The sequence below is a fragment of the Aptenodytes patagonicus genome, chromosome 17, assembly GCF_965638725.1.
Source record: "Aptenodytes patagonicus chromosome 17, bAptPat1.pri.cur, whole genome shotgun sequence".
Taxonomy (NCBI): domain Eukaryota; kingdom Metazoa; phylum Chordata; class Aves; order Sphenisciformes; family Spheniscidae; genus Aptenodytes; species Aptenodytes patagonicus.
Window position 1 is genome coordinate 4,059,582 of NC_134965.1, and position 22,946 is coordinate 4,082,527.

At 41.7% G+C, this 22,946-nt stretch overlaps 1 protein-coding gene across 2 annotated transcripts in view; it reads right to left on the reverse strand.

Moving 5' to 3' along the window:
* Positions 1–22,946, reverse strand: part of LOC143168279 (sphingosine-1-phosphate transporter SPNS2-like) — a 140,122-nt gene that overhangs the window by 100,615 nt on the left and 16,561 nt on the right. For both annotated transcript variants that reach the window (XM_076354565.1, XM_076354564.1), the window contains exon 2: positions 1,853–1,918. In XM_076354565.1, coding sequence (XP_076210680.1) covers positions 1,853–1,918 — 66 coding nt within the window. The remainder of the gene's footprint in view (positions 1–1,852; positions 1,919–22,946) is intronic.

Here is a 22,946-nt window from a genome sequence, read left to right on the forward strand (position 1 = left end):
CAGTTTTCAGATCAGCAAAAAAACCAAGAGAAAATGTTGCTTTTCTTAAAGCAACGGTTATCAGTTACAAAACTCTTGACACAGCAGCAATCGTGCAATATCTCAGTGATGCTGTTTTCAGATGCCCTGTACGTTTGCTAGAGAAATAAATAACATTTCTTGCAATTAACAAATGAAATGCCCTGTTGGAGCTTAGCTCTTACTTGCTGTCAGCAATTCATCTGCAGAAGGATTTCATCCACTGAGGGGAATAAAGATTAAATATATGCTTTGGCAAGTGTCATTTTCCACCAGAATATTTTCTTGAAGGCACTGCATGTCTCATGATACGTTGAGGACCTGTTCCTCTGAGGACAATAAATAAATACAAATAATTGCTGTAGAAAAGAGCCTGATGGAAAACCAGTGTCACTTTGGGCATAACTGATTGATGCTACTTACAATCGGTAACACTTGTAAAGCTCAGGCCTGGACAGCTCTGTTCTGGACATGCGCTGCACACATCAGATTAGCTGAACTCTGCCATCCCACAAGGAGAGCATTTTTAAAGCCCTAATACAAACTGTTATTAATTGTTTGTATTGCAACATTACCAAGAAGCTGTAACCACAGATGAGGACCCTGCGATGCCACGGGTTGCAGAAAATAAAAAGGAGGAGATACTGCAGTGGTTCACATAGTCTGAAAGCAAAGGCCAACTGATGGAGCTCCAGAACATTCTCACCTCTAGTGTGATCATAAAGAATGAATGATTTTATACACTTTATTGTTGGCTACAGTTTCACAGACAAGGTCCTGACGTGCATTTGGTATCCACTATGACAGCATAAGAAAAAAAACATGGAAAAAAATGACTTTCTGGCACACTATTTCTAATCCTAATTGAATTCTAATTTTTTCAGAGATATAATTGTTCCACTGTGGTTCCCTCAGACAGATGACAATGCCAAGACAACCACAGCACCACAAATCTGCGACTCTAATAATAATAATCCTGTAGGAAGTTTCCAAACCAGACTGTTTCTCTCCTTAAAATACTGCATTTGGTCTCTGGCTAGTCCTTTCAACTCTCCATGAAGATCAAATGTGCTGTCATAACTACATGAGACTGCTACTCAATGTCATCAAATCCAGCCCATTGACAAAGGCACTCCTCTAAACCACCTCAGGACTAGAGGCCAGAAAAGATGGGTTTGTGCTGAGGTTGTACAGCTCTGTCTGCAGGTGTCTGCAACATTAAAATGTCTGCTACGTTAAAAGGACATCACAATTGCAATAATCCTTCTTCCTTAAATACAAGGAGAGAAATGTCTGAAGCTAACAGCACCAAAATCACAGGGATATTGTTAATCCATGAGCTACCTTGAATGCAATGATTGTTAGCCTTTCCTGCAGTTTTCATCCTCAGGTACTTGTCCTGATGAGTTTTACATTTTCATGCCACACTGTACTCCAAATTACTGTACAGATTCTCTGTAGAGCACATGAAGGGCATCATACATCACACTTATTACCAACCTACAGAGAGTTAAGAGAAGTGAGAACCACAGGATCCTGCTGTTAGTTCATCATGAGTTTTCTGATCTGGGGGAAGTAGCTGCCTCATATTTGAATTTAGTTGTCATTAGGTTTGTTTGCTTTTGGCCCATTCTGCACTCAAGCCACTCCGAGCCCTGATCTCCTGCCCACCAGCAAATCAAAACCAAAAAAAAACCCCTCATGTTCACTCATCTTCCTAGTAAGAGTATATTTCACAGTCAATGTGCTCAAGGGCCATAACTGAAGAAATCTGAAAGCACCCTTCTGAGAAGAGGAAGGTTACAAAAACCAGCAAGAAAACAAATACTCTTACCTGTCTGTAATAAGCCAGCCCCACTGTCTTTGACTCCAAAGTGCTGCTGGATGTCTAGTAACACACCTGCAAGGAAAACAGACAAGAAACTCAGTGCCTTCAACCTTTGAAAAGCATATAACTCAAACCTTTTGTGAAGCATCAGCAAAGGTTCAAATTCCAGTAGTTTAGACACATAACTTCTAAAGTTTGCACATTGGCTTCTTTTCTGAACATGTACACTCAATAATTTTGCACTACTACAATAAAAGCAGAGGTAGGTAGATACAACATCATGCAAAGAGTTTGGGAATGAAATCTCATGCATGAGAAACTGGTCTTTCCTTTCTACTTAAATAAGATCAGGGTTTTCTTTTTGTTTGTTTTCTGCAGAATCCAGATCCCTTACTTCTGTTATTTTACAGAAATACAGAGAAACTGATGCTGTGCCTTAGGTGCTTCAAATCATTCGACAAGACAGACAAATTTAATCCAAGACAAGTTTTAACAAATCTCTGTTGGAAGGAGATATGACACATCGATAGGACCAGTGATGGAAGTTTTCACATTTAACTAGTTCTGGGGGGTTCTCATTTCCAAAACAAATGTAGAAAATAAACTTAAAATAGCTTAGTAACGGTGGGTAAGTGACCACATGTTTAGCTTTAAAGCAACTACAAGCAGAACCAAAACCAACCTTCTCTCTTCCCTGAACCCCTAATATACTAATTGGCATAAGCAAAATTAACGGTTTTGTAGTATGTACATATTCAGCTAGATTTAGCACTTGGGTATCAAACATATAAATACATGTAATGTCAGGTACATATGAACAGGCATGCTTTTGTAACCAACTAGCCAGTGAAAACACAGAAGACAGCTTTTGTAACTCATCTTGGGGGACACACATTTGCCAAGCTGCAGATTGTCCAGTTCTGTCAGATACAGATCCATAGGCCTGAACATTTGTCTATGGTCGAAACAAACTGTGCTCTGACTTCTTGGGTCTGGAACAGAGACAGTTGCGCTCTTAATATCTGGGACTTCCTTATTTAGCCTACTGTCTGCCCCAAAACTGAGCATATGCAAGTTTCTTTTTTTAAAAACGAGAAACACCATTCTCCAACTATACTGAACATCTATAAAAGTTCACCTACAGTTCAAAATTTGATCGAAGGCTTTATCCAAAGTGATTCTGCTCATCACTGTAGGTCACGGGAATCAATTAAGCACCAACCTGAACTCACTCACCATAAATATCTCAGCTTCTGGGACTGCCAGGATCACACTAAATGACAAACACAAAGAGATAAAAGACCCAGAGATAACTATTCCCAGAAGACATCTGGAACAATGCCAAGAAAACGGACATAAATTAAAGGTACTAAAGAAAAAAAAGATACAGAGAAGGAAGGAAAAAGCAAGAAAGATCATTTGTCCTATTCCATATTACTTGTACATCACCAGTTACTCAGGGCAGCATTCAGGTTGGCTTTTAGAGTACCAATATCTGCCCAGTAACATTAGTTCAGCCTCATCCCTCCTATAACAATCCCCTCTTCCTTACTCTATCAGACTGTTTAGCCCCAAGCAGAGAAGGCTCGGGGTGGGGAAGGGTGTGAACCTTATCAATGTGTATCAGTACCTGATAGGAGAGGGGGTAACAAAAACAGAGCCAGGCTCTTCACACTGGTGCCCAGTGAAAAGAGGTAGAGGGCACAAACTGAAACACAGGAAATTCCATTTAAACATAAGAAAAGACCTTTTTACTGTGAGGGTGTTCAAACGTTGGAACAGGTTGTCCAGAGAGGTTGTGGATTCCCCATCCCTGAAGATATTCAAAACCCAACGGGACATGGTCCTGAGCAACCTGCTCTAGTTGACCCCACTTTTAGCAGGGGACTTGGACTAGATGATCTCCAGAGGTCGCTTCCAACCTCGATTATTCTGTGAATCTGTAGTTTTATGAAGTATTAAGTGCCTGATTATATCCAGCCTGACACAGTTTTCCCCTGGCCTTTCTTTTCCTTTGGAGCATTGCTGTCTACTATAATTCCAACAGGAACTTCTTAGCTTCCTCTTGGATGGCAGATTTGCCTCCATTTTCAAAGTGCCCTGGCATTTCTTGGCTGTCCTTCCCTCATTTGCTCCATTAATAACTGAGATATCATTATCCAGGCAATATCTGATGAACAAAAATAAATTTTGCATTTGCCTAGCAAAACCCTCTGTGGTTTAGATGACTTACATATTCCCCTTGGCGTTCCACCCTTTCACAAAAACAGCGGTTTCTCTTGCAACCCAACCTAGAAACCTTAGTTAGCTTAACCAGCTCTGAACACCTTCAATTTGTGCTCCATTATTGGTTGGTCCCAGACTGCGCACATCAGGTGAAGCTTAGCAAGTCAGAACAACTTGCAGGTAGTATAATCCCAATTTTGTAGAAGATAAACCCATCAAAATTCTCAAGAAGAACTTGGAAGAAGGGAGGAAATACCAAATACAATGTTTTCTTATGCTCTCCTATCATCACTCAGTTGTGCTACACAGAAATGAAATATCCTACTAACTCCCTGCAGCTCAGCCCCAGACACTCCAGCTGGAGAAGCCAAGTCAGAGGGATCCAAGCTCCTTACTTTTACGGACACGTTCAATACAAGACTTAATCCAAGCAGGCACATCACTGGGTGGTCAAAGTGATGCCCATTCACCTCCTGATCCATGGGTAAATGGTTTCCTGGTGGATGCTATGTTCCTGTTCAGCCCATCAACTTGCAGCTTCTTTTATTTCAGTAACAAAGGGCTAAGTTTTGCACCCACCTTTCTTTCAGGATGGGGCTTCACCTGCCACTGACATGATGATAGCTTTTCATTTTAATAACTAAACTCTGTGAAACAGGCTACAAGTATATTACCTAAAGTCTGCAAAGAAAAACAAAGTAGTAAGGGACACTACAACTATACTGTTCCCAGCAAACACTCTAGTTAGGATGGTAACTGATGAAAAAAAATTTACCCTGAAGCTAGTGCAGACAGACAACCCTGATGTTGGTTTCATGGTAGAAAACTCTGTGCTGAAGTGATCACCAAGCAGGATTCATACCTTCTAAACTAGCAGGTGCACGAGGGTCACGAGCAAGCCAGTAACAATCTCACCTGTGCAAGAAGCAAAATGGCACAACCTGCTGTCCTGCCACAAGATACCAAAGGGACTGATTCAGCGATGGGAAAGGGAGATTAAGAGCTATAGCCCTGCCTCATTGAAACTGTCTGAGGAGGCAGATCCTTTGAGCAGGGGGGTTGGACTAGATCATCTCCACAGGTCCCTTCTGGTCTCAACTACTCTGGGATTCTGTGCTCCTAATCCCATGATGGAATACACACGCACGTCCAGAGCTTCTTCCACCACCCTGAAAGGTGCCTGCCCTGCCTACAGCAACATATCCCCAGCCATGCCAGAATGCCAGGGAGGCACATTAAACCACCAAAAGTTACAAGGAGCAGGAGCTGGGGATGTGATGGAAAACATAGCCTCAGACAGAAGAATTTTTTTGGATTTGCATCAGAAACCAGAACAGCAAGTGCAAGGGATTATAATGGTGCCTACACAGTAAAGCAGATGAGGTCTTCCAGTTCATTACAAAGAAATTATCTGTCCAGGGACAATGGCTTTACAGTTCTACAGTGCTTTTTTCCACAAGAGCTCATAATGTGTTTTACAAGCTTGAACTACTGTAGCCACAAATGAAATACATTTAGGGCACTGAAGTGCAGCCATCTTGGATTGAGCCTACAACTTTATTCTGGTGGTGGAGAGAGAAGTGGGTTCTGTGGATAGTGAATGCAACAGGACAATATAATTGTGGTTCTATAAGTCCTGTGTGAGCTTGGAAGAAGATCTCAGATGATTAAGAGAGATCTGCATGTCTAATTGGCATGAATTTCCTATTCCAAGTCTATTTCATATTCTCTTTGGACTACAGGTGTTTTGATAGGGGATTTAGAGCATTAAACTAGAGGCAGCAGCAAGCAGATGATGCAACACATCTATGAAGTGATACGAGTTTCTCTCTGCTGTGGGAGTTTTCCTGCTCAGCACGGTCACATGGGAAGACACTACTCCTCCTCTCTTAAATTTGCTCAGGTCTGTTTCCACCTCACCACGGCAATGACTCAGCCCAAACTTTAATAAGATTTAGGGATACAATTAAGCAATGATAGACCAGGGGAGAATACAGGAAAATGATAGAGCTTTTGACTTTCCCTTCTGCTTCTAGATGATGGGAAGGCAGAGATAGCTGAGCCAGGCTCCAGACAATGATCATGTTGCTTGCAGAGATGTGCTCCCAGGTGTCTCACAACACCTGACGCAATCCAAGCAAGGGAAGCCACCACATGTGGCTGACTAGGCCTTTCTTGGATTAAAGTTCATACCTATGTCCCAGGAGGATCTCAAAATAGCCATGAGCAGCTAACAGGCACCACTCTTCCTGAGACAGCCTCTCAGCAGGGCTGATGGCCATTTGGGATGTCTTTATGATTACACGGCACACCTTAGTGCTCTCACCTATTATTTCTTAAGCACATTCGGCATTTTCAGGACTGAACAAACATACAGGAAACATGGTGCCAACCTTCCAAAGTATCTTACCAGCTGAACCAGATACTGTTAATGCTGATGTAGAGCTTGGAACTCAATGAGATGAAACATGGGCAATCAAGATGGGCACAGAGACAGGACTTACTGGGAAACCCAGACAGAGGAATGACTAGTTACTTCAGCCCTACCTAGGTCACTTTACTAGGCCTGCCGCGCTAGTGTCTAAGTACCTGACAAAGACACCAAGGCAGTTATTGGATTTTTGCGGGCACGAAGAGGACTTTTATGAGCAATTTGGAGGATAAAAGGTCTTTGGGTGTGGAGTGTTAGATAGGGAAGGAATGTCAAGTAAATGGGGAAGAGGAACGTGGCTGACCTCATCCACTCACAGTGTCAGAGGGTTTCTAGGATCTAGTGCAGGATCCAGAGTACTGTTGCATTTTTAATGGCCATTTCACAGTGAATATAAAAGACCTGATTCTGAGGCTTTTGGAATGCAGGTCCACATTTAATGGCCTAAGTTATCTCTGATTTAGGGTAAATGCTTTGGGAAAGGCAAATTTTCCTGGAAGTGTGCAGTTCAGGCTTCAAACAGGGAGGTGGGTGGTACAGATCACACATGAGGCAAGCTGCTTGCCTAGATAGGCTTTGTGTTCCTGACCAGAGCTACAACAAAACGAAAGTTGCAGGACTGGAAGGTCATCTGAAATGGGGTGAAAAGATGCTCTGAACAGAAGGTCATCTTAGTACAGATGTTTCTTGTGTTAACCATCATTTACAGAACTACTGTGCAGAGTGCCTTCATTATCCTTTATATTTAAAAGAAACGCGGGCTCTTCACCTAACTACTGCTACCTGTATATATGAATAAAGAGTCACCATGGTAAGAAACCGTGTTCATAAGCTAAGCCACAATGAAATCACAATTTCAAAGCAAAAAGACATTAAAGCTTCCCTGGGAGAGTCCCATTTTCCACTCACCAAAACAAAACATCGTGATTTGATTTCAAACTGCTTCCCAGGCAGGTGCAAAATAGAGAGTTAGCCTGTGCACCGAGCACAAAGCTACAGAAACAAAGCCACAGGTTTTCAGCTCACTGAGCCTTGCATCAGTAATGCCAATACACATTCTTTAAACACTGCGCGTGCTGCAATACCATTGGCCAACATATCTACTTACTTAAAAAGCACATGCATTTTTAAAGGTATCTTTTAACGGGGAAAAATTATGGTGCTTGAAGGGAACCAGCACACAACTTTCCACACGATGCAGGCTGGGCACTGACAGCAATCATGTGTGCCCCCAGCACCCTCTCTCCTGCCCCACTGCAGCCCTGGACTTGCACCGATCTTTGGAGAAGCCTCAAAGGAGGTGGAGGAGAACCCACACTTATACACTCTCTTGGCTCCCAAAGAGCCAGAGCAGACTCTGTACTGACAACTCTTTTCCCTCCATTACCTGTTGCCGCCTACCTCTCCTCCTTTATCAAGGCATTTTCCTTCCCAGGCTATGCTCCCTGGTTCTTCCAGGACCAGCTCCCTCAGGTGGAGGTAACTAAGCAGGGATAGCCAAGCCCTGGCCTCCTAGCCATTAAAGGCACAAGCCACCTTCCTACTATCAAGCTCTTCCTCACGCCTGCAGCCATATTCAACCTGCTTCAAATAATGCATTAAGGAGACACAGGAGTGGTGTACACACCTGTCTGTTCAGAGACATGTGAAAAGACTAGGTGGAGAGAAGTTTATTCTGAGGTCTCTGTGATTTTATCTTGACTGCAACCCCAAGGTGTGACTGCAGTTCACATACAGATCCCTAAGCTTCAAACGAGCTGGCTTCAGCTCAGCCACCCACTAGCTATTAAACACAGGCTTCACAATTTGGACTCTATTTAAATACTCAGCTGCAGAAAACCACCGTGGTAGCCCTGCTGATATTTGTACCTCAAGATAAATTCCCACCGCTACCAGAACTAGCAAATCTAGAACTAAAACACAGTACCACTTTCTTTGGATTGCCATGAAAGCATTCCCTGTCTTACATGCAAAAAGAAGCAGGCCTGGTCTTTAAGTATTGCTAAATGAGTGGTGATGTCTTGCTTGAAAACATTGACAGGAGCTTCCTTAGGACATACTCACAGACTTGCCTTCTGCAAAACTAATTCCCACTGTTGCATGACATGACAGTACGCATTGGTGAAACGGCCTTTGGTGTTGCAGGATTAAAAAGAAACAAACAAAACCAAACCAGCAACTAGACAAATCAAAACAAGGGTTTCCTAAGATCTGCTAACACTGGCACGCAAGAAACTTGTGACCTAGAAAGCACTGAAAAGTAACTGCCAACACCCACAGTGGCATGTTTGGAAAGGGGTTTCCCTGAGTAATAAAGTGGAGCACTGTGGAGAGAGAAATCCAGCACAGCAGTTCAAGCCAAAGATCAGAGCGAGCCAGGGTCTCGACGCCCAGCACTGCAGTCATTCACAGGCCATGAATCAGATGCTTAAAAATCTGCTAACAAAACCCCAGGGTAGGCAAGTGTGAGAGTTCAAAGCCTTCACAGACACTGATAGCCTCCCACTACCTGCACATACAGAAAGGTGACAGGGTGAAGGCTCGTCTCAGAAGGCTGTGTTTGAAATGGAGAGCAAACCCGTAAGGGCATACACCTGTAGCTCTGACACACAAGAGGACTTGCTGTTTACCCCGAGTAGCATTTTCAGTGGGCTTTCATTAGGATAGGTGCTGTACACTCTGCCAAGCGCGCTACTGCTTGGGAAACAAAATAAAAATTTGTCTGCTTTGTAGTGACATTCCTATTCTGAATCAAAAACCAGTATTATCCTCAGAGACTTGCACCACCTGTCACACCCACTTTTTCCATTCAATGTTTTTATCATTATTATACCACCAGTGGGGAAGTATCTGAGCTATTCATTCATTCCCAAAGGCTATTGGCTTACCTGCATGGCATGTAACAAGTAATTAAGCATTAGGAAAAAAAATAAGGAATGCAATTAACCAAGGGCTTGGGAGAAGAAAATATATTTAAAAACTTCTCCCCCTCTCTCTGGCAGGGGCTAGGTAGCAATAAATAATGGTTCCTCTAACATAGCTAGAACTCTACTGTAATGTTGTATGCAAAGCGCAAAATTGTCTGCAAGAGCGGGAGGGGATAAAAAAATGTTCATCAGGTGTAGAATCGATTAGCACAAGGCATCATTAACACACGGTCAGGGCGTCTAGGCAAGGCAGCACAGGACAGCTAGTCCTGCTCAGAATAAAAAAAAAAAAATCAAAACAAAACAAATAGGAATTTGAATGCAACCGTGGCTGCCAAATGCTGGGTGCCTCACTGGCAAAACCACACCCTAATCAAATCCCTCATCTCCCTAATTACAGGGTAGGCCTGTTCCCAGGACTACAGCTGGGAAGGAAGCCCTTGTCAAATGGGGAACATGGGATACTTGGCCAAGAAGAGCCCAAGAGCTTAAATAAATTCCAAAACATGGAAGATTTTCCATTTATGATCCAATGCAACAACAGCTCTCACCAGTGAAACTGTAAAGTGACATGGGTCAAACCTGAGACTAAGCTCACAGTGTCACTTCGTTCTCCTTTCCACCCCTGCCATACAGCTCCCTATAAAGAGATCCTTAATTTCACCCCTGCTTCATCTCACTTTGAGACTCCTGCCTTAGCCTATCTTAATCAGCCTTGCAATTCTCACAAGCCAAAGACAGACTTCAATTAGAGATAAATGATGTGATTTGGCCAAAAGGACAGGCTAAAATGAATTGGCACCTAGACCTGAACTTAAACCCAAACTTATTCATTGAGACTTGGAAAGATTCCTTTATGTGGAACGGTAAAAATCAGAAGCTGTTACAACTTTAAACAACCAACAGAAACGTGAGTAGTAGCTAAGGTTTACGTCAGTCATCTGAAGTGACAGAAATCATTAACAGCTTTCAGATGAAGCTGGCCAGACCTTTCTCCCCTACCCAGCACCTCCATCTCAGGACTCACTTCAGACCCTCTTTCTAGTTTTTTAACTCACACAAACCAAGCAAGGCACGCTTTGCACTGCAATACCTCTGCTCTAACACAGAACGAAACACAATCTTTACTGAAGGAAAAGGCTACTCTTGTGACATTTTAGATCTAATCAGCAGCCTTAACAGATTTCCAGACCAAAGAGCAGAGCCTCAAAAAATAAGAACATTATCATTTCACTTATTCAAATCTTAGAAAATTCAGAGAGTCCCCCTGTTCATACTCTCCTTATGCATGCTAAAAGGTGGGCCTGCCACCAAATGCTCTAGTTGTCTTCTGGCTTTCTAATCTTTACAGAAGACTAATAAGTCTAGCTAATTCATGCAATGAAACATATCTCAGAGACTTTGTATATGAACTAATTAAAATAAATAAAAACAGTATAGATAATGATAGAGCAAATCAAGTGCATATGAATTCAGCCAGTGACTCACCACTCCCTTGTTTTCCTTATTGGAAAACTTGGCGTATCACCATACCAGAGTGACAATGAGTCAGGAAACTGGCATGAGCCACAAATTGCAAGGAAATTAAATTAAGTATCTACAACATCTCTTTTTAGAGAGATTTTGGAGATTTTTGCTGGCTTTGTACAGATGTGGCTATGGACTTCACAGCTGTATTCTCATGGTTTTCTGGCTAGACAAAATCAACAAAGGAAAGAATCATTTACACGTTCTTCTAGAGACAATACATAATGATTAGGCTCTTGTTCTCAGAATCAATTTGACGTCTTTACTTTTACATCTTCTTGCTTATATTTTAACCAAATACATTTGAAGCATACTACCATATCCTACTGAATGCTCGATAACACCTTATCTAGTAAATAGGCAGATATTACTCACTTAGAACCAAAGTACATGCAAAGATTTTTTAACAGTACTAAACTGAGAACTAATGGCGTGCATGACGTGAGGATAACAGTTCTCAACCTAATTCTGTGCAAGCATAACCTCTAGCTGGTCACTTTGTTGCCTGCCTCATTCGCGCAGACCATGAGAACTTGCACTGTTACCTTCTGAGACAGCCCCTGTTGGACTCGAGATTTTCAGGCAGGTTGTGAAGAGGAAGCCCACCAAAAAGCCTGTCCTATCTGGTGTACCTTCTATGCACAAGCAGCTGTGTCTCTGGGGCTGTCAATACATCACATTTCACTATAATAAAATTCGATTCAAAATACTAAACTAAAACAATTATTTAGAGAGAAATAAAAACCCACAGATTTCAAGGTTGTGAAGGCTAATGGAAGAAAGCCTTTATCTTCTCTAATGTCACAGACTCTAGTGAGTGAGGATTTTTTACCCGCTCCCTCCCCTTTTATAGCCACACACACTTCTGTGACACAGAAGACTCAGATATGAGTGAACAACTGGGGTAATTAGTCACTGATGATTTATAGCAGATGACAGCTGATTTCTCCAGTTAAGAAGATTTCTATCAAATCTGTAGAAATATGCACTCAGATTGGACATACTTCCAAGTGACTGCATCTCATTTCTCATTTGCATTTTGCTTCTGCTTAGCAATGCCTCGAAGCTAGTTTGGAACATCACAAGCTGTCCAGGGCACGCTGGCGTATTTGTATGTAATTGTAAGGAGCTTTCTATTCTTTTTTACTACAAAGAATGTTTTATAAAATGCAGGGGAGATTCCAGATGCAGAGGGCCTGCAGAAGAACAGCAGCCAGGTGGTAAAGCAGCCCAGCAGGGAACGTCAGGCACATTCCAGGCAGGTTTCTGCTGCGCAGAACCACCAGTTTCTCAGTCAAAGCACGACACGTCTACTGTCATGGTCCCAGGCTAATAAAGAGTTCTGGTAATCAACCTCATGTCAGGATAGGGGTGTATAAGCACATCTCCAGCGCTCCTGCCAAGCTGCATACTGATTTTAAAAAGTGGCTTTGCAATGTTAGTTAATGACCACTACACAAATCTCTCTCTGGGACCTAGATCTGGAGAGGATCATGAGGCTTTAAGTGCAAAAGCAGGAAAAGCTGGAATTGCCGATAGCATATCCTCCGCAGATGAAAACCTGGATAAAACTGTGATGCCAACTTGGTGCCCACTTCTAAGACAACAGGAAATCTGTAAAAAAAAAAAAAACCACACCCAACAAAACCCAAGCCCTACTATTTCAAGTAGCTACCTAAATCTTAACTTCCAGATGAAAAAGCTTTTAGCTGCAGATAAAAATACCTACTCTTATGTGAGTAATCCCAGAATGGCCCTTACTGTTAAATATATGCTTTAAACATCTCTGAGACACTGCTGCTGAACATGGCAAATAGGTTTATGAGTCTGTCATCCTCCATAAAGAAAGGAGAATAAAGCTACTCCAAGTCCACCCTTGCACGCTGCTCCCTTTCATCTGCCCGTTTTCCCTGTTCTCTCAAGAGTACCATAACCAGGACTTTCTGGGTCTCCTCACCCATCTCCTGATCTGGAGGGCCCTATGATCTGTACAGCAGCTTCTCATACCCAATGCATATCTCCCTTCCTCCTTCCCTCTCCCCGTTCTTGTGTTCATTCAGGGAACTCTCATATCACAAGCGTGTTGACCTACACAACAATCCTACTACATGGTGCATTAACATACAACACACGATGTAAATAAATCAAAAGGTCCTGTTTAGAGGAGCTTTTTTCATATCCTCACGTGATCTGAGGAAGACATTTTTCCCCGCAGATGAGGCTTGAGGGTATATTACTACACACTGCCAATGTAGGCTCCTGGAACCCTCTTGTGTTTTCTTCCATAACCATTTAAAGCAGCCATTGCAGTCCTCTAATCATGGGCATTTTTTAATCTGCGTATGGGTGGAAATGCCCTTCTGTCATTGCCCACTCCAACATCTCCTACTGACTGAAAATTTCTTTCCGAGCACAAAGCAGTGTGACACTCCCCTTCTGCACAATCACATGTACGTGTGCATGCACCTCCCACAGAAACACATTAAGCATTTGTATTTCATTCTGGGTCCTGGTCAAGCTGTGCTAGGAAATGATCAAGCATGGTGCACAGCTGTCAACAGCTGCATTAGTTATCATAAGCAACGTGTCTTTAAATTCATCTAGCTGACAAGGCAAGTGGCTTTGTACAGTTAATTAGTAAGGCATCCAGGTATTCAAAGAAGATTTGTGTGGGGCACAAAAGCTTGTTAAGGCACCCAGAGCTTATCCACAGCACTACTAGGGAAAAGAGAAAAGAAACCAGCTTTGGAGTTATCACAGGAGCTTATTTAAATGCATCAGTCTAGCTTCTTAAATATGATCTATTAAAGAATTTATTATGTTCTACAATAGCTCCATGGCTGATATAGCAGTAAAATCTGTGTATAAAACCTTATACCTGCAGGAGGGTGTGTACTTGGATAAGAATAGAGCGCACTAAAATAAGCATGACACCTAGGGCTTCTCTGTATTTGGAAGTGGTCATTGCTGTAGCCACGTGACTACAGCGATACCAGGAAATCCTCATAGCACAAGCAGGGCTTGCCCCATTTTATTTATAGAGTGTTTTATTCAGCGCGAGTTGTAGCAATTTCCGAAGCTAAAACACCCTCCACAGCAACGTTTTTGTTTTTTTGCCTAGCTGCATTGCCACAGGACCTCTACGAGCTGGGCTATGGTAACAGGACAGTGATGCATACTCCTAAATGACACACCCATGTTAGCAAAACCTGAATTCAACCCAGGCTTAAGAGACAGGACCGCTCTGTTCCTAATCCTGACACTACATCACTATTTAACCTTGGGTAAGTTATTTGATCATGCAGAATTTCAGAGTCTGTATTAGCCTAATGAAGATAATAACAATAATCATGTGTGTCACAGATACAGTAGGGCTTGGTTATTACATTCTTGTGAAATGCGTAGAAGAGCCCCAGATGAAAGGGAAATTAGGAGAAGGAAGATTAATTAAAGACATGTACATACCAAAAAAAAAACCAAAACCCAGACAGGAATATTTTTTGTTGTTGCTGTTATTAGGAGAGAGAGTCGCTCTGATTTAGGGCAGCTTCTATTTCTATGTTGGTAAAGCAGACTCATTTTAAATGCTTTCCATGTTCAAACTTTATTTGTAGGATAGGTGATAAAGGCTGCTGAGCCTCTGATACTGCAAACATAAAGGCCTTAGATCAAAGGTCTGATTTCACCGTAACTGGCGTCTGTGATATGACAAAGCTGACAGGCGTGCCTCTGTTTTAACTGTTGCAAGGCAAAACAAGGAATCAAAAATTAACTGCCACTCTGAAGGAAAGACTAGGATTGAAGGAAAGGAAACACTTCCTGTGGATAAACACACCATAGCCAGCATAGCCACTCATGAGAAATGTTGCAATGAAATTACGTTAAATTCCCAAGTGCTTGTTAATAACACACTTGCGCGAACGGAAACATATTTTCTACAGTGCTTTTTATCCAGGAAGTACTAAGCACTTATCATTTACGTCAGTGTCATTACCTGTTTTAAACACGGGGAAAGGGACACAGCAAGAGATGCGGCGATACATCTGAGCTCACGAATAATTGAGCACCACAGCCCAGAAAGAGACTCAAGCTCCCTACTTTTTCCCCAAGCCTCAGCCTGGACTGCTATCCACTGGAGTAGGCTCCCTCCTTTGCCAAAGATGAGCCCTAGCTCGTCCTGCAGCGTGCTAGGAGTGTTAGATGCCATACTTCGATTCAACAGCATCCAGTGACAAATACAGTTCTAACTCGAACTTCACTGTGTGAATTTCAAAGCAATACCAAATTCCATGAACTATCCCTCAAGGCATTCAATAATGAATTTCTTTAAAAACAGGCGAGTACAGAAACCTGGGAAAAAATTAGTAATTGTACATTCTTTCCAGGACACAGAAAAACCTTTCCTTCACCTTGCACAGAAAGTTTTCTGGTTTTAAAAAAAACAGGGTGGTATTGAACCCTTCATTTCTCAAGAGTCAGATTTTTTTAAAATTGCTGTCAGCAAGTCACCTACGCTTTAATTTGTGATAATTAACAACACAGTAGAAGGAAAAAAAAAAAAGGACACAGCCTCCACTCGTTTCAGGAGACACTGCAATACAGCTAGCCAAAGAGGGAGTTTGGGTTTTCCCCCCTTAACTATAAACAGTAAAAGGCTCTAATTTGTTACACTTCCACTCATGAAATGTGCATTAATTCCTTAATGACAGGTGCACCTCACAGTCAGGACAGCTAATCACAAGATCAAGAGTTAATCAAAGCACATAGCTCATAGAAGCCCACATCTTTTTCCAAGAACAGCTTGGCAAGGTCCCAGGAGCCAGTTCACAGCAAGTTTATAGCAAAAAGTTATTTCCTAAAAGCAGAACTAATAATCACTGTTTTCCTATGGCTTTATGTCTTGAGACAGCATTCTCCAATGCTGTCGGAGGTGGCAGATGTTCAAAGTCTTTTGCCCCTTGTGGTTTCTTTCACATCTAATAAATATTAACCACGTTACAGGGAGTCCCTCATTGCCCTGGCTCCAAATTTCTATGAAACCTCTAGCAGCACTGTATCTTTCAGAAGTCTTCCTTCTTGAAGTGTGGCCAAAATTGGCCAATGGATTAAAAGAGTAAGGGGCGAGGAGAATAAAGAATAACCTAGAGAGACTGACTTAAAAAATACCCTCCGTTTAAAAGAAACTGCTTCCATTGCAATTCACGTCTTCATTTACTGGAATTGCTGAAGTTCTTTATTTTGGTCACAGTGGCCACATTTTATTCCAGAGTGACTTTTCTGTTTCAGAACAGCTATATGCATTATAGACCTGAAGCCAGCCACAGTGGCTTTTACTTTCTATACGGAAGCAAATCAGCAGTATTACCCCACTGTATCTATAAACTCGGAAATGCGTGTGTTATCCTGTGTCAGGTACAACTCTCACTTCTGTTAGTCAACATTGCCAGTCTTTTAGTAAGATAAAACACCACACAACTCTGGTGAAAAATGGACCTAGCAAAATTTCTTGCAATGATGTTTAATAACCTTAAGTTTCATAGCTGGCAAATAAAACATCACTTCTGGGATAGACGGTCCGTAACTCTCATTCCTTATCTCAGGATGCTTTTATGTGTGAAGTGGAAAACTGTTAAATCTTTAGAGATAATCAAGATTGGATACAGGTGCTGCACATAAGGGACTACCACTGAAATAAAGCAAACAGTATTTACCTTGCCCTCCCTACCCATACCCTACTTTTGCACAGTAATATCTAAACAGCTGAAGAGATGGGGTCAGGAAGAAAACGCTTAGCCACCAAACTTCTACAGAACATAAAAGGCAGAGCTCCCTTTGAAGAAACTGCCTGTTGGGGTCCTGTGAACATGCTTTCTCACCGAATAGAGAAGAAAAAGAAGAGAACCATTTTAAAATTAAAAGGCAACCCAGGCCTCAAACTGAACAGTAATCCACACTCTTTGGTCCTGCACTTCAGTCATTAGTATTAAAGGTACTTCTTTTAGGACACATGTCAATCCTTTTGATCACTTATTCTTGACTTAGATGTTGAGCAGAAAATAAAACATCTTAGTTGCATGCCCATTAGAATGCTGCATAATATAGAGGGAATGAAATAAAAAAAAGCAGTGACAGTCTGAGGCAAAGGGGAAAAAAAAAACCTTAATGCTGTCTGATTACTGAAAGTAACTCACAAAAGTATTGCAAAGTGCTTGTGTGGTCAGTAAGTTTAAAGTAAATGAGGATTCAGGAAGTACTCCAAACTCTGAGCACCAAAATTGGTGCCATCAGATAAAGCGATTCTCAGATAAAAGAAACTCCTTGTCAAGCATTCTGCCGCAGGGGTATGCATATTGCAGGTGGAGAGCAGACTTAAGGTCTTGCATAAGCGTGCCATGCCCAAAAGCCTTTTTCCTTCTGCTTATGATATTGGCTGGAATCATGCTTGACTATGAGTACCCACATGGTCTGCAAGGTATTTGCTGGGAAGCTGGGCTGTAGAGCACTTGCTGACTGCTGCTTATGTCAATCCCTCAGTGTACAGAAATGCAGAACACACCATAGTACGGATATAGCTCACCGCTGAACATGTTTTAGCACATATAGATGGTAGGTAAATCCACAAGGGCCTGACAAGATAGATATGTGAGCTACCATAGCACAAAGAACTTTATTTTCAAACAAGCAAATGCCAAGCTAGCGAGGGCGCTTTCAAGTCAGTCCAACAGCCCAACATGAATGCCACCCAAACACCAGCAGATAGCTCTGTGCAGGTCTGAACAGGCACGCCAGGTGTTCCCAGGAGGTATGCACTTTACCAAGGGAGCTGCAGCATTCCTCACCAACCTCCGCATCGGAATGGTTTTCAGATGGGGTCCCAGAAGTCATTTATTCTGTAAGCTATTCCCCGCAAGGTATTGAAGATGATGGAAATGAAAACAAGAGAAAATTAATCTTTCCATTAATTTAGAAAGATGCGATTCATGACTCATAGCAAGCTTGTATAAATAAATGGCATTGTTTAAATCTTATTTGTAATTATACTTCAAGCCAGAGACTTTCAAAGCTGCACTGAGAATATGGCATCCAATTGTCTAATTTATTGTTATTTTAAGCAGGTACTGTATGCCCAAATTCCCTTGGCAGATTACATCTCAGCCTAAGTGTTTTGCTAGAGGTAATTTTCACATGTTCATGACAGCAGCAACGAGAGGAAGGAAATCAAACAAAAGAGAATTCTATGTTGTCCAATTTCTTCCTCTCTCTGTGGCAAGTTGAGAGAGATTTGTGCACAACTGCAAAGCTGTACACTCGCTGTGCTCTGCCTGGTTTGGCACGTAAGAGAAAGTGGAAGTGAGGAAAGACCAAACGCAAGTGGTTTGGGAAAGGAAACAAACCAGTAGGTTTTCTTTACCAGCCATGCATTTCTTAGAAATATGAAAACCTGCTCTTTGTGCTACTTCTGCTCACTATACTAGCCACCTGTTCATGACAACAATGGTACTTAATAAGGAACAAAAACTCACAAGTAGATCACCTTGAACATCTTGTTCATACTTCATCAGCCTCCTGCAGTCCCCAACCACAGACTTAAACTTCATAAGGATCAAAAATGCATAGAAAAGTAGAAGTTACTGAGGGGAAAGTCATTTGTGCTACTGCACATATAAATCTGGAACACCAGTGGGCCTAGGAAATGTGTCTTATTAACACCTTGCTTGAAATAACCCAGGCATGCTTAGAAGGCACCTGGTGATCCCCAAGGAAATTGATGCCATTTTGAGGAACTGTCCCATAGCTGGTTGTTCTTGAAAAGTTGGACAGAGAACAAAAATGGTTGGAGAAGCACCTATCACGTATCTACTGCTTTTTAACACCTATCGCAGTGCTGCAGTGTTGCATGAAATCTATGACACAGAGCAAACACATGGAAAATTAGCAGCCTCCAAATATATATCCCTGCTAATAGCCAGAAGGATCAGTCACCCATTTATTCTCTACAGAAGTTGAGCTGGGAAAGAGTTACCATCTGTCCTTTTCTCCAGGCACTGTTTTAACCAAGAGAGATTTCTACGTGAAAGTATAACCAAATCCTAAAATGCTATATTTACTAGGCTGTAAGATATATATATATTCAGAAAAAATTGTTCCCTAAATCAGTTTAACTTTTCTTTTCTGTTGCTAGAATATCTGGACCACTCCTCCCTCAATTAAGAAACTTGCCTTTCATGTCAACTCACACTCCCATGCAATGGATTTGATTTTGGTTTTGTCTCCTCCTCATTTTGCTCCTGCTTTGTGATGGAACTGATGCTGAGGAATCAGAACTGCTCCATGCACACTAAAACTGAACCCAAATATAGTGGTTTTTCCTTCTCTGTTCAGAAACACAATCAGCAGTTTGGTTTTTATATGATCATTATTTAAAATACACACATAACCCTATTTGATCTTGAACTAACTTCAAATTTCTTTCTTAGCTGCATTCCTACCAAGCGTCTGCTACAGGTAAGAAAATACAACTTGATACCTGAAATGGTGGAGACTGAGAGAAATCTCTTGCAATTACTTTTAAATGACCTGGAATTTCAGAGAACACTTAATTCATCTCCTTGTAGGTGGGTCACAAAATGCTGTTCCCTACCTTCTAATGTTCTAAAGGCCCAGAGGACTGCAGATATTCAGGGAAAACTGATGATGTTAGATGTTAGAAGATGCAGGTGTTAGAAATGACAAAGACATTTGTCAAAAGCAGACATACTCCATCCTACTCCTACCCTCCTTTTTTGCGTAATTTCCTAGGTTTGTGTTGTTATTAATACCACTTTTTGGGAGTGAGGAGAAAGAAGATATTCACCTCAGGCACACCACCCTAGGATACTGCAAAAAGAAAAAATTGCATAAAACATCTATAGACATAAGGATCCTGCTGTGTGCTGGAGGCGTAATACATCTCCATTGAGCTAAATTGTGCAATAGAGAAGTGGAGAAAACCGCAGAAATTGCTTTGAAAACAAAAACAAAAAAGTGTTTTCCTAGAGCCATCATCAGGTTTGCTTGTCAGATCAGATGCCTTTTTTTTGTGCTCCATTCAAATGCAAAGAAAATGCTTGAAGAAAATTGCTAGTTCTGGTATTTACACCCTTCACATATGCAGCTGGAGTGAGATTTCTGCCGTGGTGGAGCAACAGCATCAACAAAATAGTCTAAACCTAAGGGCAGTCATACTGCAAGAACTATTTAAACATATATGCAAAAGAGTTCTTGATTCCCTACTACATACTGTCTAATAAACTTTGTTTATACAATTTTTAAGTACTTATTTTTACAGAAAGTTTTAGGGAAATGGGCCATTTCAGGGTAAAGTTTATGATCTTGGAAGTAGGACTGAAGGAAGGAGGTGAATAAAGGTAGATGGAGTCATGAGAAACCTCCTCCCCACTTCAGCAAGGAAAGCAGAAGCTTCACAGATGCTCCACAGAAGGCAAGTCTTTTTTGGCATCACCAGCAGACATTTGTCTTGTTTTAGCTTCCCATCTGACAACAGCATACACTCTGCCTCATGCTGCAGCTTTTTAAAGAAACAGTTACAGAATCAGTTCTAACTTTTTAAGAAGTAGGATTTAAGAACTGACATCTCCTGTGCACTTGTTTACTCTGCGATATTCAGCACTCTCCTTAAAACAGCTGTTACTGCAGTTACTGAATTCTTTTAAGACTAAACTATTCAAAAATCACATGGTTGTGCAGAAAATCCCCAAAACAGAAAAAAAAAACAGGCTCCAAACCCAGAATACAACTCATTCACACCCAAAAAGTACTTATTCCTAAGTTTCATGGCAAACGTGAAAGGCGTGCTCATTATTGTGTCCATAGTTGTGGCAGTTATTATCCATAGGGTATAAGTTTCCATCAGATACCACCACCCCCCTTTTCTTTATTTTTTGCAAACAGAACAATGATTCCTAATACAAAAAGCTTGCTCAGACATAAGACAACAAGGCCACAGGTTAATAGAGACACAAATGAAAGGAGAATGCAAGAAAACACCACATCATTTCTGTCCCTCTGACAGGTATCCTGATAGGACCAGAGGAAATGTTGCGTCAGGGGAGGTTTAGATTGGATATTAGGAAAGATTTCTTCACCAAAAGGGTTGTGGAGCATGGAACAGGCTGCCCAGGGAAGTGGTTGAGTCACCATCCCTGGAGGTATTTAAAAGACATGTAGATGTGGTGCTTAGGGACATGGTTTAGTGGTGGACTTGGCAGTGTTAGGTTTACAGGTGGACTCAATGATCTTAAAGGTCTTTTCCAACCTAAATGATTCTCTGATTCTATCCTGACCAACTCAATGCCCTCTTTTTCATATAACTGCTGCAAAACAAGCCCTCCACCTGTAAAGCTAGAAGTAAATAAAATCCTCTGCCTTTTGCTTTGCTACCAAAATACTACTATGGCTATCTGGCCTGATAAAGGACAAATTATTTGTCTGGTTTTTTTACCCCCACAAAAATTTAATTGCTTTACCTTTCTTATCTGATCAGTGCAGTGTCCCAGTACTCTGCTTATCAGCTGCTTAGTCCCACTTACCTGCCCTGCCCCACTTGCTGCTGCTCCCTAAGTCACCTGCCAAAGCAATGACTTGTGTGGCCATGCCCACAGTTAGAGGGGGAGCAAAAGCACCTGGAAGGGAAAGGGGAATGTGTGTTTTTGCTTTACTTTCTCCTCCCTGCAGAAAACAATAACTCATTTGCTTTAGAAGACAAAATTAACAACATTACCACCTACAAATATTCAAGTAAGCCTTCAGAAATGACCAAGCACATCTTATTTCAGCAGAAGCATGTCCTAATGCTCGCCTCCATTGCTCCAGCTAGATACAGACTAGTTCCAGAGCCTCCTAAAGTGCTTTGAGTTGCATCAATTTCTTCTCCAAGTCCTTCATTTTAATTGATGTGCTCTGAATTACATCATCAATTTCTGTCAAAGTACAGGTATTAGAATGCCATCCATCATCATATTTTTACTTAAAAGCCCTTACCCTCCTTCTCCCTTTCACACACACACACACACTCTCACTCTCAGCATAATGCAGAGAAAGCTTCATGTTTTAATACACACTAACATCAGCTGCAAACAAGAGGTGTGGAAGGAAATTAGGTATGCATGTCAACTCATTCACAAATTAGCTGCCTATTCATTTGCAGGAGCACGGTGCTTTGCCACAGTGGAAAGCCTTGCCAAACAAGAGGCAGCTAGGGGAGCATCAGTATTTTTCTAGCAGCTTGAAAACAACTGGAGCAGGTAGATGAAAAGATACCTTTGCTGTTCTCAGTTTCCAAACAAAAGGCAGATATCAGCATCATCGCCAACATCAGGATATTAATAATAATTAACTAACTTACAGGACCACTGTGAGTATTGATTATTTGTGAAGAGTTCTTATACGCTAGACAGTCTTGCTATGCTAGGTGGGAAAGCAGAGCTAGAGAGGCTGTGCCCAGCTATCCAAGAGCACACAGCAGGTCTGCAGGATGGTCACTCTGTAACATGGGCCATCTGTGTTTCTCGTGTGTTCCTGCTGAAGTCCCCTGACATGACTGAGCCTCCTCCCTATCCTCTTTCTCTTTGCTGTCCTGCTTCCAGCACCACTTACAGGGATGCAGCAGGGTTAAAGAGCACAGTGACTTCTGCAATAGGGTTCACTTTTGTGGACCTTAGGACTCTGCAGTAATATAAACAGCAATACTTCATGGCAGTGTCCAAAACAGAACTTGAGCTCTCTGTTCCTTCTTCCATTTATCCTTTCTAACACAGGAAAATAAAGTAGTAAAATCTTGATCTCAGTTGTACAGTATAAACACCCTGCAACTGCCCTGCATTCACACTAACATGAAGAGACTTCAGCCCAGCTATCTTCCTTATAAACTTCACATGACTCAACTTTGATCAAGATATGAATATCATTTCCTTTCTGAAACTTTTCAACC